The 27,713-nt window shown below is 43.1% G+C and overlaps 1 protein-coding gene across 1 annotated transcript in view; it reads left to right on the top strand.

Annotated features, from left to right (window-relative positions):
• Positions 1-27,713, top strand: part of LOC124032352 (1-phosphatidylinositol 4,5-bisphosphate phosphodiesterase eta-2-like) — a 314,070-nt gene that overhangs the window by 224,069 nt on the left and 62,288 nt on the right. The window contains exons 6-10 of the mRNA XM_046344691.1: positions 3,641-3,811; positions 10,214-10,307; positions 11,332-11,535; positions 12,862-12,982; positions 22,209-22,380. Coding sequence (XP_046200647.1) covers positions 3,641-3,811; positions 10,214-10,307; positions 11,332-11,535; positions 12,862-12,982; positions 22,209-22,380 — 762 coding nt within the window. The remainder of the gene's footprint in view (positions 1-3,640; positions 3,812-10,213; positions 10,308-11,331; positions 11,536-12,861; positions 12,983-22,208; positions 22,381-27,713) is intronic.

Raw genomic sequence — 27,713 nt, 5'->3', positions numbered from 1 at the left:
GGGAGGGAGGGAGGAGAGGGAGGGAGGGAGGGAGGGAAGAAGGAGAGGGAGGGAGGGAGGGATGGATGGAGGAGGGGGAGGGAGGGATGGAGGGGGAGGGAGGGATGGAGGAGGGGGAGGGAGGGAGGGAGGGAAGAGGGAGGGAGGAGAGGGAGTGAGGGAGGGATGGAGGAGAGGGAGGGAGGGAGGGAGGGAGGGAAGAAGGAGAGGAAGGGAGGAGAGGGAGGGAGGGAGGGATGGATGGAGGAGGAGGGGGAGGGATGGATGGAGGGGGAGGGAGGGATGGAGGAGGGGGGGAGGGAGGGAGGGAGGGAGGGAGGGAGGGGAAGAGGGAGGGAGGAGAGGGAGGGAGGGAGGGATGGATGGATGGAGGAGGAGGGATGGAAGGAGGAGAGGGAGGGAGGGATGGATGGATGGAGGAGGGGGAGGGAGGGAGGGTGTGTTATCAGTGATAGCAGGGCTCAGTAGAGAGAACAGGGTGCCATGTAAGACGCAGACAAAATGTTAACAAATCAAAGTATTGAATCTACGTGGGTTGGTGGTTTAAAATAGTCCAAAACCTGTGGTATACTTTCCTTTCTGAGGTATTTAGTGATCCTTTATCTTATGAAAGAGAAGATGGCCCTTTTGATGCCAATATGCTTCTCTGAAACCATAAAGCCTACGAAAATGACAATTACCCTTGATGCCTGTGTGGACACACATCCTGTTCCCCCTGTTAGTATCCGCTCCAAGAAAGGACCAATCCGCTTTCTCCAAATGAGCCAGTCATGGTGAATTAATAGAAAATTGTGGCTTCATTATTTCACAACTTTTAAATGCAGTTAATTTAACAACCTCGGTCAACCTCAGGACTTGACCTTTTTCAAAGCTGTTCAAATGACTCACTTAGTGGGGATGTGTCGTCGTGACTGTTATGAAATTTGGGACAGATTTGTCACAGGAAACTATTTAACAGGAAAGGCAATTGAGAGGCACCTATAAATTGCTGTTGTGCCTTTTTTTCATAATGACTCCTGGGCTCCTCCTCAATTCATCCTGCCTAGATTCCTTGTATCCTCTATCCTTGCCACCTCCTCTAAACACATTAGAGAAGGTCTGATGCAAGGGCCCTTGGACTTTTCACTTAGCAAACAGGCTATGCTATTAGCTACAAACTCCCAGCCAGGACACAGCCTAGTGGAGCCAGAGGGTCCTTTGACAGCCCTGCTAAGATTAGTGAGTTAGCAGTGTGTTATCATGTTGTTAGTCTGTTAGCGCTGGCGCCCATGGCAGTTCCTTCACCCCCAGCCTGTGGCGTAGCGAGCTGCACTAAGCCCTTCCCCTCCCTTGGAGGGTGTCACCCATATGGTGCGTAGGAAAACAGACGGCCTCCGGTGTAACACACGATAACACACCAGGGACCAATCTGGACCTTGATGTTTGTGTGGGTGGGTGTGCGCATTCTTGCTTCACTTAGTGTACCGCATGAAGTCAATTTCTCCCCCTCTCTCCCTCGAGAGATTTGACTTCCTGTTCAGTGTTGAGAGACAGTGTTGTTTCTGCCAGGTGCTCTTTTTGCCTCTCCGTTGAGCCGATGTTTGGGTCAACATTCAAATGTTATATGTTACATGCGCCGAATACAACAGGTGTAGACTTAACAGTGAAATTCTTGCTTACGAGCCCAACGATGCAGAGGTAACAACAGAATATGAAGTAGTAACACAAGGAATCAAATACACAAGATTAGAGCTACAGTACCAGTCAGAAGTTTGGACACACCTACTCATTCAAGGGTTTTTCTTTCTTTAAAAAAAACTATTTTCTACATTGTAGAATAACATCAACACTATGAAATAACACACATGGAATCATGTAGTAACCCAAAAAAGTGTTAAACAAATCCAAATATATTTTCAAAGTATCCACCCTTGGCTTGATGACAGCTTTGCATTTTCTCAACCAGCTTCATGAGGTAGTCACCTGGATTGCATTTCGAAAAACAGGTGTGCCTTGTTAAAAGTACATTTGTGGAATTTCTTTCCTTCTTATTGCGTTTGAGTCAATCAGTTGTGTTGTGACAAGGTATGGGTGGTATCCAGAAGAAGCCCTACTTGGTAAAATACCAAGTCCATATTATTAAACTTTGAAAGTTTCTTCAAGTGCAGTCGCAAAAAACATCAAGCGCTGTGATGAAACTGGCTCTCAGAGGACCCAGAGTTACCTCTACAGAGGATACGTTCATTAGTTACCAGACTCATAAATTGCAGCCCAAATAAATGCTTTACGTGATTCAGGCCTTCATGGTCGAATTGCTGCAAATAAACCACTACTAAAGGACACCGATAAGAAGAAGAGACTTGCTTGGGCCAAGAAACACGAGCAATGGACATTAGACCAGTGGAAATCTGTGCTTTGGTCTGATGAGTCCAAATTTGAGATTTTTGGATCCAACTACCGTGTCTTTGTGAGATGCAGAGTAGGTGAACGGATGATCTCTGCATGTGTGGTTCCCACCGTGAAGCATGGAGGAGGAGGTGTGATGGTGTGGGGGTGCTTTGCTGGTGACACAGTCAGTGATTTATTTATAATTCAAGGCACACTTAACCAGCACGACTACCACAGCATTCTGCAGCGATACGCCATCCCATCTGGTTTGCACCTAGTCCCACCATCATTTGTTTTTCAACAGGACAAAGAGCCAAAACACACCTCCAGGCTGTGTAAGGTCTATTTGACAAGGAAGGAGAGTGATTGATGGAGTGCTGCATCAAATGACCTGGCCTCCACAATCACCCGACCTCAACCCAATTGAGATGGTTTGGGATCAATTGGAACGCACAATGAAGGAAAAGCTGCCAACAAGTGCTCCACATATGTGGGAACTCCTTCAAGGCTGTTGGAAAAGCATTCCAGGTGAACTGGTTGAGAGAATGCCAAGAATGTGCAAAGCTGTCAATGCAAAGGGTGGCTACTTTGAAGAATCTAAAATCGAAAAACACTTTTTTTTGGTTAATACATGCTTCCATATGTGTTATTTAATAGTTTTGATGTCTTCACTATTATTCTACAATGTAGAAAATAGTCAAAATAAAGAGGTGTCCAAACTTTTGACTGGTACATTAAATACAGGATGTACCAGATCAGTGTGGAGAGGTACAGAGTATTTAAGGTAGATATGTACATGAAGACAGGGTAAAGTGACTAGGCATTAGGATAGATAATAATAAAGTATTTGAGGTAGATATGTACATGAAGACAGGGTAAAGTGACTAGGCATTAGGATAGATAATAATAAAGTATTTGAGGTAGATATGTACATGAAGACAGGGTAAAGTAACTAGGCATCAGGATAGATAATAAAGTATTTGAGGTAGATATTACATGAAGGCAGGGTAAAGTGACGAGGCATTAGGCTGGATAATAATAAGGTATTAGCGGTAGATATGTACAAGTGTGTGTGTGTGTGTGTGTGTGTGTGTGTGTGTGTGTGTGTGTGTGTGTGTGTGTGTGTGTGTGTGTGTGTGTGTGTGTGTGTGTGTGTCTGTGTGTGTAAATAGTATGCAGTCTTGTGAATATGCATAGTGAGTGCAACATAAGGTCAGTGCAGATAATGAATGGTTACCTGGACTAACTATTTCCACTCTTCTCCTCTTCCCAGGAGGCAGACACTGATGACAACCAGGGCACCCTGGGCTTTGAGGAGTTTTGTTCCTTCTACAAGATGATGTCGACACGCCGTGACCTCTACCTGCTCATGCTCACCTACAGCAACCACATGGACCACCTTGACACCAGCAACCTGGCCCGCTTCCTGGAGCTGGACCAGAAGGTACAGTGAGCAGAGCTGGAGTGTATGCAGACAGCCAGACAGGCACACACACACACACACACACACACACACACACACACACACACACACACACACACACACACACACACACACACACACACACACACACACACACACACACACACACACACACACACACACACACACACACACACACACACACACACACACACACACACACAGGTGCATAGCATACACACAGGTGCATAGCATACACATCCGCGGGGTTACACACACTGCACATCCCCAGATATTGAAAAGGTATTCATAGGATGGTATCCACATGCCTCTGGGTTAACTCTTGCTTTGTCCCACCTTTTTAAGTTACTTCGGTGACTCCACTTTTTTTTGTAAATGCGATACTCTGAGGCGAAAGACAGATTTATAAAAAAATTTAGTCTCAATAATGGTAGCAGCAGGATACACTTGTCGGTACAATTTTACATCCCCCCACCCCCCTTCCTGCCTGTCAGAATTTTTCCATTCAACAGATTATGCATATGGCACACAATATTACTATTGAATTGCAGTGAAAAGCTCAGTTTGACATTTTGACTCTTAAAGACGTTTCAACCGACCAAACGGAGAGAATAGACAGACGTTTCAACCGACCAAACGGAGTCGGTTATCCAATACATTTTGGAATAGTTATCCAATACATTTTGGAATAGTTATCCAATACATTTTGGAATCGTTATCCAATACATTTTGGAATCGTTATCCAATACATTTTGGAATCGTTATCCAATACATTTTGGAATCGTTATCCAATACATTTTGGAATAGTTATCCAATACATTTTGGAATAGTTATCCAATACATTTTGGAATAGTTATCCAATACATTTTGGAATAGTTATCCAATACATTTTGGAATAGTTATCCAATACATTTTGGAATAGTTATCCAATACATTTTGGAATAGTTATCCAATACATTTTGGAATAGTTATCCAATACATTTTGGAATCGTTATCCAATACATTTTGGAATAGTTATCCAATACATTTTGGAATAGTTATCCAATACATTTTGGAATAGTTATCCAATACATTTAGGAATAGTTATCCAATACATTTAGGAATAGTTATCCAATACATTTAGGAATAGTTATCCAATACATTTAGGAATAGTTATCCAATACATTTAGGAATAGTAGTTATCCAATACATTTATTTTGGAATAGTTATCCAATACATTTGGAATAGTTATCAATACAATACATTTAGGAATAGTTATCCAATACATTTAGGAATAGTTATCCAATACATTTTGGAATAGTTATCCAATACATTTTGGAATAGTTATCCAATACATTTTGGAATAGTTATCCAATACATTTTGGAATAGTTATCCAATACATTTTGGAATAGTTATCCAATACATTTTGGAATAGTTATCCAATACATTTTGGAATAGTTATCCAATACATTTTGGAATAGTTATCCAATACATTTTGGAATAGTTATCCAATACATTTTGGAATAGTTATCCAATACATTTTGGAATCGTTATCCAATACATTTTGGAATCGTTATCCAATACATTTTGGAATAGTTCTCCAATACATTTTGGAATCGTTATCCAATACATTTTGGAATCGTTATCCAATACATTTTGGAATCGTTATCCAATACATTTTGGAATAGTTCTCCAATACATTTTGGAATAGTTCTCCAATACATTTTGGAATAGTTCTCCAATACATTTTGGAATCTTTATCCAATACATTTTGGAATCGTTATCCAATACATTTTGGAATCGTTATCCAATACATTTTGGAATCGTTATCCAATACATTTTGGAATAGTTATCCAATCCGCAGAGTACGACCCTGCCTCACACAGGAAGCGGCGCAGGTCCTAATCCAGGCACTTGTCATCTCCCGTCTGGATTACTGCAACTCGCTGTTGGCTGGGCTCCCTGCCTGTGCCATTAAACCCCTACAACTCATCCAGAACGCCGCAGCCTGTCTGGTGTTCAACCTTCCCAAGTTCTCTCACGTCACCCCGCTCCTCCGCTCTCTCCACTGGTTTCCAGTTGAAGCTCGCATCTGCTACAAGACCATGGTGCTTGCCTACGGAGCTGTGAGGGGAATGGCACCTCAGTACCTCCAGGCTCTGATCAGGCCCTACACCCAAACAAGGGCACTGCGTTCATCCACCTCTGGCCTGCTCGCCTCCCTACTACTGAGGAAGTACAGTTCCCGCTCAGCCCAGTCAAAACTGTTCGCTGCTCTGGCCCCCCAATGGTGGAACAAACTCCCTCACGATGCCAGGACAGCGGAGTCAATCACCACCTTCCGGAGACACCTGAAACCCCACCTCTTTAAGGAATACATAGAATAGTATAAAGTAATCCTTCTCACCCCCCCCTTTAAGATTTAGATGCACTATTGTAAAGTGACTGTTCCACTGGATGTCATAAGGTGAATGCACCAATTTGTAAGTCGCTCTGGATAAGAGCGTCTGCTAAATGACTTAAATGTAAATGTAAATGGAATAGTTCTCCAATACATTTTGGAATAGTTCTCCAATACATTTTGGAATAGTTCTCCAATACATTTTGGAATAGTTCTCCAATACATTTTGGAATAGTTATCCAATACATTTTGGAATAGTTATCCAATACATTTTGGAATAGTTATCCAATACATTTTGGAATAGTTATCCAATACATTTTGGAATAGTTATCCAATACATTTTGGAATAGTTATCCAATACATTTTGGAATAGTTATCCAATACATTTTGGAATAGTTATCCAATACATTTTGGAATAGTTATCCAATACATTTTGGAATAGTTATCCAATACATTTTGGAATAGTTATCCAATACATTTTGGAATAGTTATCCAATACATTTGGAATAGTTATCCAATACATTTTGGAATAGTTATCCAATACATTTTGGAATAGTTATCCAATACATTTTGGAATAGTTATCCAATACATTTTGGAATAGTTATCCAATACATTTTGGAATAGTTATCCAATACATTTTGGAATAGTTATCCAATACATTTTGGAATAGTTATCCAATACATTTTGGAATAGTTATCCAATACATTTTGGAATAGTTATCCAATACATTTTGGAATAGTTATCCAATACATTTTGGAATAGTTCTCCAATACATTTTGGAATAGTTCTCCAATACATTTTGGAATAGTTATCCAATACATTTTGGAATAGTTATCCAATACATTTTGGGAATTTTGGAATCGTTATCCAATACATTTTGGAATAGTTCTCCAATACATTTTGGAATAGTTCTCCAATACATTTTGGAATAGTTCTCCAATACATTTTGGAATCTTTATCCAATACATTTTGGAATCTTTATCCAATACATTTTGGAATCGTTATCCAATACATTTTGGAATAGTTATCCAATACATTTTGGAATAGTTATCCAATACATTTTGGAATAGTTCTCCAATACATTTTGGAATAGTTCTCCAATACATTTTGGAATAGTTATCCAATACATTTTGGAATCGTTATCCAATACATTTTGGAATCGTTATCCAATACATTTTGGAATAGTTATCCAATCCGCAGAGTACGACCCTGCCTCACACAGGAAGCGGCGCAGGTCCTAATCCAGGCACTTGTCATCTCCCGTCTGGATTACTGCAACTCGCTGTTGGCTGGGCTCCCTGCCTGTGCCATTAAACCCCTACAACTCATCCAGAACGCCGCAGCCTGTCTGGTGTTCAACCTTCCCAAGTTCTCTCACGTCACCCCGCTCCTCCGCTCTCTCCACTGGTTTCCAGTTGAAGCTCGCATCTGCTACAAGACCATGGTGCTTGCCTACGGAGCTGTGAGGGGAACGGCACCTCAGTACCTCCAGGCTCTGATCAGGCCCTACACCCAAACAAGGGCACTGCGTTCATCCACCTCTGGCCTGCTCGCCTCCCTACTACTGAGGAAGTACAGTTCCCGCTCAGCCCAGTCAAAACTGTTCGCTGCTCTGGCCCCCAATGGTGGAACAAACTCCCTCACGATGCTAGGACAGCGGAGTCAATCACCACCTTCCGGAGACACCTGAAACCCCACCTCTTTAAGGAATACATAGAATAGTATAAAGTAATCCTTCTCACCCCCCCCCCTTTAAGATTTAGATGCACTATTGTAAAGTGACTGTTCCACTGGATGTCATAAGGTGAATGCACCAATTTGTAAGTCGCTCTGGATAAGAGCGTCTGCTAAATGACTTAAATGTAAATGTAAATGGTAAATAGGAATAGTTCTCCAATACATTTTGGAATAGTTCTCCAATACATTTTGGAATAGTTATCCAATACATTTTGGAATAGTTACATTTTGGAATAGTTATCCAATACATTTTGGAATAGTTATCCAATACATTTTGGAATAGTTATCAATACATTTTGGAATAGTTACATTTTGGAATAGTTATCCAATACATTTTGGAATAGTTATCCAATACATTTTGGAATAGTTATCCAATACATTTTGGAATAGTTATCCAATACACTTTGGAATAGTTCTCCAATACATTTTGGAATAGTTCTCCAATACATTTTGGAATCGTTCTCCAATACATTTTGGAATAGTTCTCCAATACATTTTGGAATCGTTCTCAAATACATTTTGGAATAGTTATCCAATACACTTTGGAATAGTTATCCAATACACTTTGGAATAGTTATCCAATACATTTTGGAATAACTTTGGAATAGTTATCCAATACACTTTGGAATAGTTATCCAATACATTTTGGAATAGTTATCCTTTGGAAATATGCCACAGACGCTTTTATCCAAAGTGACTTACAGTCATGTGACAGTGCATACATTCTACGTATGGGTGGTCCCGAATAGGGAACCCAATATGTTGAGCTCCAATACACTTTGGAATAGTTATCCAATACATTTTGTCATTCTAAGTGCTATGCTAGTAACCGAGCCAATATAGCTTTATCTACAGTGTATAATGTTCAACTTATCAATGTGGAAAAGCTCTTGCAAGTTAGATGAGAGTATTTTTTTGCTGACATCCCACTTAGCACGCAAGCTAACTAAACGAGGAGGAATCTTCTGTTGTGACTCGCCCCCATAGAGACTCCGCTAGGTGACAGACCGACACAGTCGTTAATGGATTTTCTATTAGGGCCTGAAACAAAGGCTTAATAGTGGTGTGTATGTGCAGACACAGAACCCTACAAGGCTATTAGAATTAGCAGTACCAATTCTAAAGGCTTTGGGTGTCTAAAATAACATACGATCACCTATCTAATGGTTCTGTTGTAAAAAAAATACAAAAAATAGAGGGAGTGTAAAAAATAAAAGGAGCAGTAATGAATGAATTGGCTCTGTGCTTTATAACGAGCATGTGCTTTTTGGGCTAATTTGCAGTCAACAAAATGAAGCGGGGAGAAAATGCATTTGTTTGGTGTTTGGATCCCAGTTGATGTCTAGTCTGCCCATTTCAGAAGCTGGGGTATATTATTTGGGCTAATTGTGTTTGATGTTCCACAACTCCCTACTTTGTTGGGGAGGGTTGTGGTGGTTTAACGAGGTGAGTTATTTCAAACAGGATGCAGCTGGGCGGTCTCCAGCTCCTCTCCTCTCTGCTGGCATCATTAGCTTCAGCCTGCCTTGCTTTCTCTGATTAACTGTGTTTACTAGCTCTCTCTCTCTCTCGCTGTGTGTGCGTGTGTTAACTCTCCCATCTCATCACCATTTGTGCCGCTGTACCCAAAGTGTCTCCACTCTACGCGCTCGTTAGCCAAACACATTTTTCCACATTTACCCACTTCTTAAAAAGCCCTTTAGCCTCTCGTGATCGGGAATCGGGGCAAAACCATGGTCAGAAAGCAGTTTGATGTCAAATCACTAATGATTGTAAGTGACCAGGGGAAAGTGGCACAACCTTTTCGCTAGCTAGCTTCTCAATCTGTCCTTGAAACGCCAGTTTCCCATCTCTGTAAGTAGTCCAAGCTACTTAGCTTAAAGCCTCTGTCTCCCAGATCTAGTAGTGTGCAGCACTCAACTGGGGGGGGGGGGGGGGATTGACTGGCTCTGCGACAAAGTGAGTGTCACCCCCCTGCCCCTTCCCCCTCCACCCATTTTGGGTGAGCCTGACGATGATTGACATTGATGGATATCAGATCGACCAATCGGCCAGTTTAAAAAGTCAGCTGTCAGGCGGACAATTGGATTTTAGCACAGGGATGGGGGATATTAGCCGCATGTGAGGACATGTCTTCATTGGATTAACAGGAATTTATCTTCACCAACTCTCCCAATGTTTCCTGTTATGCAGAGGGTTTTGATTATTAGTTACAGTAGTCGATCTGCATTTTTAAAACTATTTGTTTATTGTGCGTTTGTTTTGTCTTTTTCTGTTTTGTAGATGACGAAGGTAACCAAAGACCATTGCATTGAGATTGTGAACAAATTTGAGCCATGCCCCGAGAACCAGAAGCAAGGGGTTCTGGGTATTGATGGTAAGAGCTTGGTTCCACTTTCTATTGTCCTTTTATCAGTCGATTGTCGCATGACTCTCCCATCCCCCGTGTACAACGTCTCTCCCATCCCCCGTGTACAACGTCTCTCCCATCCCCCGTCTACAACGTCTCTCCAATCCCATCCCCTGTCTACAACGTCTCTCCAATCCCATCCCCCGTCTACAACGTCTCTCCCATCCCATCCCCCGTCTACAACGTCTCTCCCATCCCCCGTCTACAACGTCTCTCCCATCCCCCGTCTACAACGTCTCTCCCATCCCCCGTCTACAACGTCTCCCTCCCACGTCTCTCCCCCCCGTCTACAACGTCTCTCCCATCCCCGTCTACAACGTCTCTCCCATCCCCCGTCTACAACGTCTCTCCCATCCCCCGTCTACAACGTCTCTCCCATCCCCCGTCTACAACGTCTCTCCCATCCCCCGTCTACAACGTCTCTCCCATCCCCCGTCTACAACGTCTCTCCCATCCCCCGTCTACAGTGGTCCTCCCATAGCCCCGTCTACAACGTCTCTCCCATCCCCAGGTCTACAACGTTCCATCCCCGGGACCACCCATCCCCGTCTACAATGTCTCTCCCATGACTGTACAATGTCTCTCCCATTTGGATAACAACGTCTCTCCCATGGCATATATTATATTCTCCCATTATATTACAACGTCTCTCCCATCCCCGTCTACAACGTCTCTCCCATCCCCCGTCTACAACGTCTCCCATCCCCCATCCCATCCCCCGTCTACAACGTCTCTCCCATCCCCCGTCTACAACGTCTCTCCCATCCCCGTCTACAACGTCTCTCCCATCCCCCCGTCTACAACGTCTCTCCCATCCCATCCCCCGTCTACAACGTCTCTCACATGTGGTCTTCTTAATGGTTGCGTTCACTTGGCGCCAAGTGGACAAAAACGGACTGAAACAGGGAGGCGACTACCTGGATATAATTGTTTGCAGAATGTTTTTTATTTTCTATTGCATAAAAAAAAATCTGTTTGCTTTGTGACCCAGGTTTCACCAGCTACATGCGCAGCCCGGAGGGGGACATTTTCAACCCAGAGCACAACGTGGTGACCCAGGACATGTCTCAGCCACTCTGCAACTACTTCATCGCCTCGTCCCACAACACCTACCTGATGGGGGACCAGCTCATGTCCCAGTCCCGCCTCGACATGTACGCCTGGGTGCTGCAGGCCGGCTGCCGCTGCGTGGAAGGTCTGTGGAAGGCGCCGTTCTCTGAATAACACTCACTCATGCACCCAAAACGTTTACTCAGGCAAGCGTGTACCAGTGCACATACAGTTGAAGTCGGAAGTTTACATACTCCTTATCTAAATAGATTTTAAGCTCAGTTTTTCACAATTCCTGAAATGTAATCCTAGTAAAAATTCCCTGTCTTAGGTCAGTTAGGATCACCACTTTATTTTAAGAATGTGAAATGTCAGAATAATAGTAGAGAGAATGCTTTTATTTCTTTCATCACATTCCCAGTGGGTCAGAAGTTTACATACACAATTAGTATTTGGTAGCATTGCCTTTCAATTGTTTAACTTGGGTCAAACGTTTCGGTTATCCTTCCGTAAGCTTCCCACAGTAAGTTGGGGGAATTTTGGCCCATTCCTCCTGACAGAGCTGGTGGAACTGAGTCAGGTTTGTAGGCCTCCTTGCTCACACACACTTTTTCAGTTCTGCCCACACATTTTCTATGGGATTGAGATCAGGGCTCTGTGATGGCCACTCCAATACCTTGACATTGTTATTCTTAAGCCATTTTGCCACAACTTTGAAAGTAAGCTTGGGGTCATTATCAATTTGCAAGACCCATTTACGACCAAGCTTTAACTTCCTGACTGATGTCTTGAGATGTTGCTTCAATATATGCACATAATTTTGGTATCTAACGGCGTTTTTGGTACCGAAATATCTCCCAAGGATCAACCAGACCAGATTTTCCTTTGTCAAGCAACGAGGCACTGAGTTTGAAGGTAGGCCTTGAAATACATCCACAGGTACACCTCCAATTGATTCAAATGATGTCAATTAGCCTATCAGAAGCTTCTAAAGCCATGACATAATTTTCTGGAATTTTCCAAGCTGTGTAAAGGCACAGTCATCTTAGTGTATGTAAACATCTGACCCACTGGACAGATACAGATACTGTATCACCCACTGGACTGTGATACAATGAATTATAAGTGAAATAATCTGTCTGTAAACAATTGTTGGAAAAATTACTAGTAGAAGTAGATGTCCTAACCGACTTGCCAAAACTATAGTTTGTGAACAAGAAATTTGTGGAGTGGTTGAAAAACTAATTTTATTGACTCCAACCTAAGTGTATGTAAACTTCCGACTTCAACTGTACATGGAGGTTACATACTGGTACAAATATTGTCTGTCTTGTCTTCAGTCAGAGAATGTAATGGGTTCCTTGTATGTAACAGTTTGTGAGCTGAAGGATTAACACAGGAAGTATTAATTAGCTTTGTGGACACAACCTTCTCATGGTCACTCCATTCTTTTTCTTCCCCTCCACTGCAGTGGACTGCTGGGACGGGCAGGACGGCGAGCCCATCGTGCACCACGGCTATACTCTCACCTCCAAGATCCTCTTCAAAGACGTCATCGAGACCATCAACAAGTACGCCTTTGTGAAGAACGAGTAAGAATGTCTGCTTCTGAGTTCTTAATTCTTGTTTTGTCCACAGACATCCTAGCTAGCTTCTCAGGTTAACTGTCCTAACAAAAATACCTATATAAATCAAAAAGGTTTTTTATAGCAACATGAGGTTGATTTGACATTTCTCTCCCACGTAACATATTTGAATGCCTGTCCTTTCATCCTGAGCCTGTATGGGAGAATGGAAGGGAATGAGGCGGTGAATTCAATTGCGTTCCCGAGAGGCATTTCATGAGATATCGGTCTGAGAGCGTTTTGTCGCAATAGCTAAGCCTAACATCATTGTTCATACATCTTAATGGATATAACAATATATAACAATATATAACAATATATAACAATATAACAAATATAACAATATATAACAATTTATAACAATATAACAATATATAACAATATAACAATATATAACAATATATAACAATATATAACAATATAACAATATATAACAATATATAACAATATAACTATATAACAATATATAACAATATATAACAATATATAACTATATAACAATATATCTTTCAGATGTAGCCTACTTTACCTTATGCTTTCTCATATGCTCCAAATATGCTATTATTTTTTTCTTTTTATTTAAACTTTATTTAACCAGACATCAGTTGAGAACAAATCAATCTTCAATGACCGCCTACCAGAAGGGACGGGGTCTGGGAGTAAAAATAAAATCACACATCATGGCAAAAGAGAGACCACAAAAAGAGAGACCACAAAAAGAGAGACCACAAAAAGAGAGACCACAAAAAGAGAGACCACAAAAAGAGAGACCACAAAAAGAGAGACCACAAAAAGAGAGACCTACAATAACAACAAAGACGACCTGCGAAAGGGCAAGAAGGTAGAGACAACAATACATCACGCGAAGCAGACACAACTGTCAGTGTCCATGATTGAGTCTTTGAATGACCAGATGGAGATAAAACCGTCCAGTTTGAGTGTTTTTGCAGCTCGTTCCAGTCGCTAGCTGCAGCAAACTGAAAAATGGAGCGACCCAGGAAAGGGATGTGTGTGTTTTGGGAACCTTTTAAACAGAATGTGACTAGCAGAACGGGTGTTGTATGTGGAGGATTAGGGCTGCAGTAGATATCTCAGATAGGGGGGAGTGAGGCCTTAGAGGGGTTTTATAAATAAGCATCAACCAGTGGATCTTGTGACGGTTATACAGAGATGACCAGTTTACAGAGGAGTAAGAGTACAGTGATGTGTCCTATAAGGAGCATTGGTGGCAAATCTGATGTCGGAATAGTAAAGAACATCTAGCTGCTCCAGAGCCACCCTTACCTGCCGATCTATAAATCACGTCTCCGTAATCTAGCATGGATAGTTAGTCATCAGATAGTCATCTGAATCAGGGTTAGTTTGGCAGCTGTGGTGAAAGAGGAGCGATTACGATAGAGGAAACAAAGTCTAGATTTAACTTTAGCCTGCAGCTTTGATATGTGCTGAGAGAAGGACAGTGCACTGTCTAGCCATACCCCCAAGTAGTTGTATGAGGTAACTACCTCAAGCTCTAAACCCTCAGAGGTAGTGATCACACTTGTGGGGAGAGGGGCATTCTTCTTACCAAACCACATTACCTTTTGTCTTTGAGGTGTTCAGAACAAGGTTAAGGGCAGAGCAAGCTTATTGGACACTATGAAAGTTTTGTTGTAGAGCATTTAACACAATCCGGGGAGGGGCCAGCTGAATATAAGTTTATCATCTGCATATAAATGGATGCGAGAGCTTCCTACTGCCTGAGCTATGTTGTTGATTTAAATTGAAAAGAGCGTGGAGCCTTGGATCAAGCCTTGGGGTACTCCTTTGACAAGCAGTGTCCGAGACAGCAGATGTTCTGACTTTATACACTGCACTCTTTGAGAGAGGTAGTTAGCAAACCAGACCAAAGACCCCTCAGGGACACCAATACTCATTAGCCAGCCCACAAGAATGGAATGGTCTACCATATCAAAAGCTTTGGCCAAGTCAATAAAAATAGCAACACAACATTGCTTAGAATCAAGGGCAATGGTGAAATCATTGAGGACCTTTAAGGACACATTCATAACCTGAGCGGAAACCAGATTACATACCACTTACTCTGTTGTTAAACAGGGGAAAATAGAAATAGGCCTATAAAAGGTAGGATCAGCTTGATCTCCCCCTTTAAATAAAAGACGCACCGTGGCTGCCTTCCAAGCAATGAGAACCTCCCCAGAGAAGAGAGACAGGTTCAAAAGGTCAGAGAGAGACTTGGTGATGATATGGGGACCTCCCCAGAGAGGAGAGACAGGTTCAAAAGGTCAGAGATGGACTTGGCGATGATATGGGAACCTCCCCAGAGAGGAGAGACAGGTTCAAAAGGTCAGAGATGGACTTGGCGATGATATGGGAACCTCCCCAGAGAGGTGAGACAGGTTCAAAAGGTCAGAGATGGACTTGGCGATGATATGGGCAGCAACCTTACAGAAGAAAGGGTCTAATCCATCAGATCCAGATCATTTTTGAGGTCAAGTTTAAAGAGCTCCTTTAGCACCTCAGACTCAGTGCCCGCCTGTAGGGAGAAACCTTGTAGTGGGGCAAGGGAAAAAGAGGGAGGAGCATCGGGATGGTTGCATTAGAAGGTGTGGAGATGAGCAAATGATGGACAGGCAAGGAGGCATGGCAGAGTCAAATAGGAATCCTGACTTAATGAAGTGGTAATTTAAAGAGCTCAGCCATGTGGTCCTTGTCAGTAACAACCACATCATCAACATTAAGGGACATGGGCAGCTGTCAGGAGGAGGGTTTATTCTCCAGGTCTTTAAGTTTTACAGAACTGTCACGGTCATTATAATGACTGGACCAAGGTGCAGGGTGGGATGGTTCCATCCTCTTTATTTCGAAGGGATATTCAAAGAAAACAATAAATCGCAAAACGAAACGTGAAGCTACTATAGTGCTTGCAGGCAACTATACATAGACAAGATCCCACGAAGCACAAAGGGAAAATGGCTGCCTAAATATGATCCCCAATCAGAGACAACGATAAACAGCTGCCTCTGATTGGGAACCATACCAAGCCAACACACAAATATAATCACCTAGATGACCCACCCTAGTCACACCCGAACCGAGCCAACATAAAGAATAAAAACCTCTCTATGGTCAGGGCATAAGAACAACGTCTTTGGGTCCACAGAGAAATAACTGCTCCTTAAAGTAACTAACTTTGGCCTTCCGGATAGCCTGAGTGAACTTATTTCTAATTTGCCTGAACGAGAGCCAGTCAGCCTGAGTATGCGTGTGCTGAGAGATTTGCCATATGGAATACTGGTGGTGGAGTGACTGTCAGATCATATTCGAACCAGGGGCTGAACCTGTTTTTAGTTCTCATTGTCTTTATGGGCTCGTATTTGTTAATGATACCACTGAAAATATTTAAAAAAATGTCTAAGGCCAGGTCATAAAGGAAGGCTTGCTCATTAAAGGTTTTTAGCAAGTGTTTATGACAAATCAGAACAGGTCGTTTCACTGAGCAGCCATTACGAACACAGTCTGTAAAACAGTGATCACTAAGGTCATTACAGAAAACACCAGACTGATACCGATCAGGGTTATTTGTGAGGATAACATCAAGAAGAGTAGCCTTTTCTGTGTGTTTGGAGTCATACCTTGTGGGATTGGTAATAATCTGAGAAAGATTTAGGGAGTCCCATTGCTTTAAGACTTGGTCAGGTGGTTTAAGCATGTCCCAGTTTAGGTCACCTAGCAGGACAAATTCAGACTTGGTGTAAGGGGACAGGAGAGAGCTTAGGGCAGGTAGGGTACAGGCCGGTGCTGATGGTGGCCGATGACACCCACTCAATAAAGAGTTATTTGAAAGTTTTAATGCATAAAACCAGCAAATCAAATTGTTTGGGGACAGACTTGGTAGAGTTAACCGAGCACTGAAGGTGATCCTTGGTAAAGATCCATGACATTTTGGAAGATCTGTCTTGCTGAAACAGGTTATAACCAGAAAGGTTAACATCAGTATTCAAAACACTCTTTCTTAACCACTTCCCAGTAATGACCAACACATCTGGATTGGAGCTGTGAACCCACACTTTCAATTGATCAATTTTAAGTAATAAGCTTCTAGTGAAACGTGCAGAAAACCCAGATTTTCACAAGACCAGAAATCAGTGAAACAGTTATCAGAGCACAAGTCAGAATTGGGGCTAGCAACAGTAATGGGCCAGGGTGTACATGCACATTTCCAGATATCATCAGCAGTAATACAATCAGGGCTCAGCAGAGGACAGGGAGAGCTCTGCAGTGCTGATTTATGACACCTGAATGTGTCTTCGATCATATTGTACAGCAATTTCATCAGGTAACATGAATACAAAGCCGGCGAGGGTGGTTAGGATGGGAGGCCAGAAGTCTGTGTAGCCAATAGTCAGAGTCCCGAGGGTGGGAACAAACAGTCTGTCCCACAGTTGGGTAAACAAGCAAGTTCATAGTCAACAAAGCAACCAGGAGTCATGAGGCAAATATCATAGCATAAAGCACAAGAAAAATATAACAACTTCAGGCTAGCCATTGTAAGATCAGTAACTCTGACCAGCAGTGCGTGTGTGCTGGAGGTGAGCAAAAGCTCAGGAGAGAGGGGGAGTGTGGTGGGGGTACCTGTACCAGACAGGGGGAGACAGGCCAGGGAAGATGGTGAACAGAGAGGGGTGAGTGTGGTAGGGTACCTGTACCAGACAGGGGGAGACAGGCCAGGGCAGACGGTGAACAGAGAGGGGTGAGTGTGGTGGGATAACTGTACCAGACAGGGGGAGTCAGGCCAGGGCAGACGGTGAACAGAGAGGGGTGAGTGTGGTAGGGTACCTGTACCAGACAGGGGGAGTCAGGCCAGGGCAGACGGTGAACAGAGAGGGGTGAGTGTGGTAGGGTAACTGTACCAGACAGGGGGAGACAGGCCAGGGCAGGGTGAGTGTGGTGGGGTACCTGTACCAGACAGAGGGAGACAGGCCAGGGCAGGGTGAGTGTGGTGGGGTACCTGTACCAGACAGGGGTAGACAGGACAGGGCAGGGTGAGTGTGGTGGGGTACCTGTACCAGACAGAGGGAGACAGGCCAGGGCATGGTGAGTGTGGTAGGGTACCTGTACCAGACAGGGGGAGACAGGCCAGGGCAGACGGTGAACAGAGAGGGGTGAGTGTGGTGGGGTACCTGTACCAGACAGGGGGAGACAGGCCAGGGCAGGGTGAGTGTGGTAGGGTACCTGTACCAGACAGGGTGAGACAGGCCAGGGCAGACGGTGAACAGAGAGGGGTGAGTGTGGTGGGGTAACTGTACCAGACAGGGGGAGTCAGGCCAGGGCAGGGTGAGTGTGGTGGGGTACCTGTACCAGACAGGGGGAGTCAGACCAGGGCAGACTGAGAACAGAGTGGGGTGAGTGTGGTAGGGTACCTGTAGCAGACAGGGGGAGCCAGACCAGGGCAGATGGTGAACAGAGAGGGGTGAGTGTGGTGGGGTACCTGTACCAGACAGGGGGAGTCAGACCAGGGCAGACTGTGAACAGAGTGGGGTGAGTGTGGTGGGGTACCTGTACCAGACAGGGGGAGACAGGCCAGGGCAGGGTGAGTGTGGTGGGGTACCTGTACCAGACAGGGGGAGTCAGGCCAGGGCAGACGGTGAACAGAACGCCAGGTGGAATCCAAGCAGCAGTGCAGCAGTGCAACAGGAGTAGGTGTCACACCCACTTAGAGGAGAAGCTTTTTTTTCCCCTGGAGGTAGATTTCTTGTAGAAAATCCCAGCTAGCTAACGTAGCTAGCAAGTCTTTCCGTCTTTTTTCCACGTGGAAAAGGAGTTTGTTAGCTAGCTATATCTTTTCAGTGTCGGTGAATGGGCCTTTACAACGTCCAAACAAAGTTTACCCTCGTTAGGGCTTTCAGAAAGTATTCCTAACCTTTGGCTTGTTCTACATTTTGTTCCTACAGCCTGAAATATGTTATGTTTCGTTATTACACACAATACTACGTAATGACAAAGTGAAAACATGTTTTTTGAAATTCTTGCAAATGTGTTGAAAATGAAATACAGAAATACCTAATTTAACAAAGTACACCCCCCCACACACACACACACACACACACACACACACACACACACACACACACACACACACACACACACACACACACACACACACACACACACACACACACACACACACACACACACACACACACACACACACACACACACACACACACACACACACACAGTCAGTCAATAGTTTGTAGAAGCACCTTTGGCGGCAGCTCGAGCTGTGAGTCTTTCTTTCTGGGTAAGTCTCTAAGAGCTTGGCACAACTGGATTGTACAATATTTGCCCATTTATTCTTTGTAAAATTCAAGCTCTGTCAAGTTGATTGTTGGTCATTGCTAGACAGCCATTTTCAAGTCTTGCCATAGATGTTCAAGATGATTTAAGTCAAAACTGTAACTGGGCCACTCAGGCACATTCAATGTTGTCTTGGTAAGCAACTCCAGTGTAGATTTAGGTTATTGTTCTGCTGAAAGGGGAATTTGTCGCCCAGTGTCTGATAGAAATCAGACTGAACCAGGGTTTTCTCTGATTTTACCTGTGCTTGGCTCTATTCTGTTTCTTTTCATCCTAAAAATCAACTCCCTAGTATTTGCTGATGACAAGCATATCCATAACATGATGCAGCCACCACCATGCTTGAAAATATGAAGTGGTACTCAGTGATTTTGTTTTTTTAACATTTAATTTGATTTCACCTTTTATTTAACCAGGTAGGCCAGTTGAGAACACCTTTATTTAACCAGGTAGGCCAGTTGAGAACAAGTTCTCATTTACAACTGCGACCTGGTTGAAATAGAGCAAAGCAGTGCGACACAAACAACACAGAGTTACACATGGAATAAACAAGCGTACAGTCAATAACACAATAGAAAAGTCTCTATACAGTGTGCCAATGGTTTTGGATTTGGATTTGCCCCAGACCTAATGCTTTGTATTCGGGACATAAAGTTAATTTATTTGCCACATTCTTTGCAGTATTACTTAAGTGTGTGATTGCAAACAGGATGTACATTTTGGAATATTTGTATTCTGTACAGGCTTCCTTTACACTCAGTCATTTAGGTTCATATTGTGGAGTAACTACAATGTTATTGTTCCATCCTCAGTTGTCTCCTATCACAGCCTTTAAACTCTGTAACAATTTAAAAGTCACCATTGGCCTCATGGTGAAATCACTGATCAGTTTCCATCCTCGTCTGAGTCAGGAAGGATGCCTGTATCTTTATAGTGACTGGGTGCATTGCTACGCCGTCCAAAGTGTAATTAATAACTTCACCATGCTCAAAGGGATATTCAGTGTCTGCTTTTTTCCCCACACATCTACCAATCGGTGCCCTTCTTTGTGAGGCATTGAACAACTTCACTGGTCTGTGTGGTTGAATCTGTTCTTGAAATTCACCACTTGACTGAGGGACCTTACAGATACTTGTATGTGTGGGGTACAGAGATGGAGTAGTCATTCTAAAATCATGTTAAACACTATTATTGAACACAGAATATGTCTATGCAACTTATGTGATTTGTTAAGCACCTTTCTACTCCTGAACATGTTGAAGCTTGCAATAGCTAAGGGTTTGAATACTTATTAACTCAAGACGTTTCAGCTTATTCATGTTTTTACATTTTCAAAACATTTCTAAAAGCAAAATTCCGCTGACATTATGGGGTGTTGTGTTTTAGATGAGTGACATAAAATATCAAGACATTTTAAATTCAGGCTGTAACTACAAACTGTGGACAAAGTAAAACCGTACTTCCTGATGGCACTGTATGGTATGTGCCAGATGAACAAGGCTCATGGTCAATTATAGTTCTTTCTAAGTCATAAACTATTAAATATGGTTTTCTCAGAATATTCCTATTCTAAGTTGTTCTCAGCGCCTTAGTCTCTTTCCTTGTATTGGTTCCCTTGAACCAAGCAAGCGTACAAATTGATGCTCCGCTGAAATCAAAGCAATCATAGACTACACAGTGAGTTCCCGGGATCTTTGAAAGACACTGCTCAACGATGCATTGTATTGTACTCCTATGGGCTCACTGTAGCGAGCGAGTGTTTCCACATGACCTGCACACCCACACAGACCTCATCAGAGATGCGGTGCTGCTGTAGGTGATAGTCTTGATAGAATTATCAGAATGCACGCAACCTGTATACGAGAGACTGTATATAGAGCCACAAGTAACAGAAAGCAATGGGGGAGGGTCTGTGTGTGCTTCTTTTCTTTTTCTAGTACAATGCATTCTGTAGATAATTGATTTGAACGGCCAGGAATGTATTCAACTTACAACAAAGAATGTTTAATTTTTGTTGTAGTTGACATTTTAGAGGGGTTGAGGTAGATCACATCATAATGAAACTGCTGTACTGTCAAGTGTCTGAATAGTGAGCACCTGTTGCCAAGGCTGTACCAAAGATGCAGAACTATCTATATTAGGGGTCTCAACTTACTGTTAAAGTTAGAATAGTAGAATACACAAGGTGCAATTACGATTTTGTTTTGTGCATCAGCAGTTTAACGTTTGATACTGTATGTCAGTCACATTCATACAATTAACCATGCTAGCTAACGATTTTTAGATAAGTTAGTTTAGTGGCCAGCTACCTAAACTTAGCGGATGCACTGCGGCCCCTCATGAGTTCAGATTTTGCGGCCCCACCCCCATCAAAGTTGCCCATTCCTGATATATATATATCTGTCAGTACCTGTGTCTTTGTTCTCAAGTCTCGTAGTGATGGTAACCCACGGCCCTACCTGTGTCTGTGTAACCCACGGCCCTACCTGTGTCTGTGTAATCCACGGCCCTACCTGTGTCTGTGTAACCCACGGCCCTACCTGTGTCTGTGTAACCCACGGCCCTACCTGTGTCTGGGTAACCCACGGCCCTACCTGTGTCTGTGTAACCCACGGCCATATTGGAGTCTCTATGTAACCCACATCTGTCTTTGTGTAACCCACATCTGTCTCTGTGTAACCCACGTCTGTCTCTGTGTAACCCACATCTGTCTCTGTGTAACCCACATCTGTCTCTGTGTAACCCACATCTGTCTCTGTGTAACCCACGGCCGTATCGGAGTCTCTGTGTAACCCATGTCTGTCTCTGTGTAACCCACGTCTGTCTCGGTCAGCTACCCAGTGATCCTGTCCATTGAGAACCACTGCAGCGTCCCCCAGCAGAAGAAGATGGCCCAGTACCTGGTGGAGGTGATGGGAGACAAGCTGGACCTCTCGGCCATCAAGGCAGATGAACGGGGCCGCCTGCCCTCCCCAGACATCCTCAAAGGGAAGATCCTCATCAAGGTAAACACTTAGAATTAACACACACACACACACACGGTTCCTTCCCAACCGTAATAAACCTGATTCAACAAGCATTGTTCTGCGGCCTGCAATAGCTTGCCTGCATGGACACTTACCCTGTCACATCAGAGAAAGTAAGGCGTGGAGAGGTTTGCACATTTTGGGGAATATTCAGAGGTGGAAACTTTCCGTGGGAATTAATGGGAATATATGGGAATTAACATAAATATATGCAAATTAATAAAAAAAGAAACATTCCTTTTTCAGGACCCTGTCTTTCAAAGATAATTTGTAAAATTCAAATAACTTCACAGATCTTCATTGTAAAGGGTTCAAACACTGGTTTCCATGCTTGTTCAATGAACCATGAACAATTAATGAACATGCACCTGTGGAACGGTTGTTAAGACACTAACAGCTTACAGACGGTAGGCAATTAAGGTGTCAGTTCTGAAAACTGAGGGCTTGTAGGCCTGTTGTAAGGCAGGTCCTCACCAGATATCACTGGCAACAATGTCGCCTATGGGCACAAACCCACCATCGCTGGACCAGACAGGACTGGCAAAAAGTGCTCTTCACTGACGAGTCTCGGTTTTGTCTCACCAGGGGTGATGGTTGGATTCGCGTTTATCGTCGAAGGAATGAGCGTTATACTGAGGCCTGTACTCTGGAGCGGGATCGATTTGGAGGTGGAGGGTCCATCATGGTCTGGGGCGGTGTGTCACAGCATCATTGGACTGAGCTTGTTGTCATTGCAGGCAATCTCAATGCTATGCGTTACAGGGAAGACATCCTCATCCCTCATGTGGTACCCTTCCTGTAGGCTCATGCTGACATGACTCTCCAGCATGACATTGCCACCAGCCATACTGCTCATTCTGTGAGTGATTTCCTGCATGACAGGAATAGTGTTCTGCCATAGCCAGCGAAGGGCCCGGATCTCAATCCCATTGAGCACGTCTTGGACCTGTTTGATCGGAGGGTGAGGGCTAGGGCCATTCCCCCCAGAAATGTCCGGGAACTTGCAGGTGCCTTGGTGGAAGAGTGGGGTAACATCTCACAGCAAGAACTGGCAAATCTGGTGCAGTCCATGAGGAGGAGATGCACTGCAGGGATTAATGCACCTGGTGGCCACACCAGGTACTGACTGTTACTTTTGATTTTGACCTCCCCCTTTGTTCAGGGACAAATTATTCCATTTATGTTAGTCACATGTCTGTGGAACTTGTTCAGTTTGTCTCAGTTGTTGAATCTTGTTATGTTCATACAAATATTTACACATGTTAAGTTTGCTGAATATAAACGCAGTTGACAGTGAGGAGACTTTTATTTTTTTGCTGAGTTTATTAATACCATTTAAATGAAGCTGTTTTTTTGCATTGGATATACAGTTGAAGTCGGAAGTTTACATATAGTTATGTTGGAGTCATTAAAACTTGTCTTCCAACCACTCCACAAATATCTTGTTAACAAACTATAGTTTTGGCAAGTTCGTTAGGACATCTACTTTGTGCATGACACACCATTTTTCCAACAATTTGTTTAGCCAGATTATTTCACTTATAATTTACTGTATCACAATTCCAATGGGTTAGAAGTTTACATACACTAATTTGGCTGTGCCTTTAAACAGCTTGGAAAATTCCAGAAAATTATGTCATGGCTTTAGAAGCTTCTGATAGGCTAATTGACATAATTTGAGTCAATTGGAGATGTACCTGTGGATGCATTTCAAGGCCTACCTTCAAACTCAGTGCCTCTTTGCTTGACATCAAAGGAAAATCAAAATAAATCAGGAAAGACCTCAGAACAAGAAATTGTCGACCTCCACAAGTCTGGTTCATCATTTGGAGCAATTTCCAAACACCTGAAGGTACCACGTTCATCTGTTCAAACAATAGTACACAATTATAAACACCATAGGACCACGCAGCCGTCATACCGCTCAGGAAAGAGACGCATTCTGTCTCCTAGAGATGAATGTACTTTGGTGCAAAAAGTACATATCAATACCAGAACAGCAGCAAAGAACCCTGTGAAGAAGCTGGAGGAAACAGGTACAAAGTATCTATATCCACAGTATAACGAGTCTTATATCGACAACCTGAAAAGCCGCTTAGCAAGGAAGAAGCCACTGCTCCAAAACCGCCATAAAAAAGCCAGACTACGGTTTGCAACTGCACATGGGGACAAAGATCAGACTTTTTGGAGAAATGTCCTCTGGTCTGATGAAACAAAAATAGAACTGTTTGGCCATAATGACCATCATTATGTTTGGAGGAAAAAGGGGAAGGCTTGCACGCCGAAGAAAACCATCCCAACCGTGAAGCACAGGGGTGGTAGCATCATGTTGTGGTGTTGCTTTGCTGCAGGAGGGACTGGTGCACTTCACAAAATAGATGGCATCATGAGGTAGGAAAATGATGTGGATATATTGAAGCAACATCTCAAGACATCAGTCAGGAAGTTGAAGCTTGGTCACAAATGGGTCTTCCAAATGGACAATGACCCCAAGCATACTTCCCAACTTATGGCTTAAGGACAACAAAGTCAAGGTATTGGAGTAGCCATCGCAAGCCCTGACCTTTAATCTTATAGAAAATGTGTGGGCAGGCCTGAAAAAGCGTGTGCAAGCAAGGAGGCCTACAAACCTGACTCACTTACACCAGCTCTGTGTTGAGGAATGGGCCAAAATTTACCCAAATTATTGTGGGAAGCTTGTGGAAGGCTACACAAAAAAGTTTGACCGAAGTTAAACAATTGAAAGACTACAAAATACTAATTGTGTATGTTAACTTCTGACCCTCTGGGAATGTGATGAAAGAAATAAAAGCTGAAATAAATCATTCTCTCTACTATTATTCTGACAATCTACATTCTTAAAATATAGTGGTGATCCTAACTAAACTGAGACAGGGATTTTTTAGTAGGATTAAATGTTAGGAATTGTGAAAAACTGAGTTTAAATGTATTTGACTAAGGTGTATGTAAACTTCCAACTTCAACAGTATTTACCATATCATATGGAGACAGAAACATAAACCTTTTACCTTATCACAAATAGACACTGCAAATGATTAAGTCCTTCCAATGGAAATTAAAACAATTTAGTTACGAATGTAACTTTATTTAAATGAGGTAACTCTTCACATGGGATGAAAGGGAATATTGAATGATCTATCACATCTCCCAAAAACGTTTTCAACATACATCTGTGAACTGATAGTTTAGAAACTAAAGCTTTGGTTGTCTTCCTCTCAGGCTTCCATGTCTTCTCCCTGGTCCAACTCTTGAACATCAGACTCTGAGACCTCATCTTCACTGTCACTTTCCAACCTTGTTAAGGATGGCTCGTTGTCAGGTTCAAAAGCCTCAAATTTCACCGGATGGCCACCATTTTGTCAACCCTTGTATTGGTCAGCCTGTTGCGTGCTTTGGCGTGTGTGTTCCCAAACAACTACCGGTTGCGCTCTGAGGCAGTTGATGTTGGTGGGATTTGTAGGATGATGGAGGCAACAGAGGAAATCCCCACAGATCCACAAAGTCCCTTCCACCAGGTGGCTGATGAGTTACGTTGGCATGACTGCCATATTGCATCTCCTTTCCAAAGCCCTTGATTGGAAGTGCACTTTGCCAGACTGCCAAGAACCTTGCCCTCTTCCAGGCCAAGGTGGCGAGACACGGTAGTGATGACACCATAGGCCTTGTTGATCTCTGCACCAGACAGGATGCTCTTGCCAGCAGACTTGGGGTCCAACATGTACGCTGTGGCATATATGGGCTTCAGGTAGATGTCTTCACACTTTTTGATGTATTTCACAACTGCAATTTCCTCAGCTTGGAGCAACAGTGAAGTGGGCAGGGCGGTACGGATTTCTTCTCTTACATCTGCAAGCAGAGTCTGAACATCAGACAGGATGGCATTGTCTCCCTCAATCCGTGCAATGGCTACTGCTATAGGTTTCAGGCTGCTTACCACTCTCTCCCAAAATACATCATCCAGGAGGATCCTCTTGATGGGGCTGTCCATATCTCTCCATTACTTGGAGAGACTTCCTCCCCCTCCAGGTGACTGTCAAACATGATGACGACACCACCCCAACGGGTGTTGCTGGGCAGCTTCAATGTGGTTCTCTTTTTCGTCTGACTTTGCTTGGTGAGGTAGATTCTTGCTATAACTTGATGACCCTTCATATACCTAACCATTTCCTTGGCTCTCTTGTAGATTGTATCCATTATTTTCAGTGCCATGATGTTCTTAATGAGCAGATTCAATGCATGAGCAGCACAGCCAATGGGTGTGATGTGAGGGTAGGACTCCTCCACTTTAGACCAAGCAGCCTTCATGTTTGCAGCATTGTCTGTCACCAGTACAAATACCTTCTGTGGTCCAAGGTCATTGATGACTGCATTCAGCTCATCTGCAATGTAAAGACCAGTGTGTTTGTTGTCCCTTGTGTATGTCCTCTTGTAGAATACTGGTTGAGGGGTGGAGATGATGTGGTTAATTATTCCTTGCCCACGAACATTCAACCAACAATCAGAGATGATTGCAATAGTCTGCTTTCTGTTTTGCTTGGTGTATGCTGGGCGAAGATCATTCAGAAATCTCTTCCTATACACATTGCCTGTGAGTATCAGAGATGAACCAGTTGCATACACAGCTTGAGCAAGAGATTAATCAGCGTTATTCTGACTACGTTCCTCCATTGAGTCAAAAAACCTTTGATTCCAGGAGGACCATGAGCTGTTGCTATTGCTAAAGTGTCTGATTTATAATTTTCACCTCGAATAGAAGTAAAGGGATTTTTGTCAGAGGTTGCTTGTTGTGAGCGCTGAGGGAACTTCATGGCCAGATGATTCTGCATCTTTGTTGCATTCTTCAAATATGATTTGGCATGGTATTTGCAAATGTACACAGCTTTTGCTAATGTACACAGCTGCAGTGAAATGTCTCCACACATCAGATAGTGCCCGTGGCATTTTCCTGTAAAGATTAGAAACAAATTAGTAAAAAACAAACAACAACAAAAAACAGTTACAGATAAATAGTTAAGCAGTTAGATTAAACAACTCCTTTGTAAGTTAAATGTTTTCAAATGAAACATGTATGGAAACAGGTGAATTAACACTCTTCAGTTAGCAGGATCAAGCTAGCAAAACCCCACATGGTAGCAAAAATGAACTAGCAGAAACTGTCAACAAGTTAGACATGATTTAAACACACTTTGCTGTAGGCTACTATTTATTAGTTAACAAAACATACTGTATGTCACATGAAATATATTCACCCCACCCAGTATTGTACTCAAAACTTACCAGAAAGCATGTAG

Source organism: Oncorhynchus gorbuscha, linkage group LG03 (assembly GCF_021184085.1).
Source record: "Oncorhynchus gorbuscha isolate QuinsamMale2020 ecotype Even-year linkage group LG03, OgorEven_v1.0, whole genome shotgun sequence".
Classification (NCBI taxonomy): domain Eukaryota; kingdom Metazoa; phylum Chordata; class Actinopteri; order Salmoniformes; family Salmonidae; genus Oncorhynchus; species Oncorhynchus gorbuscha.
Note: the sequence above shows the minus strand (reverse complement) of the source record. Positions and strands in the feature narration are given on the sequence as shown.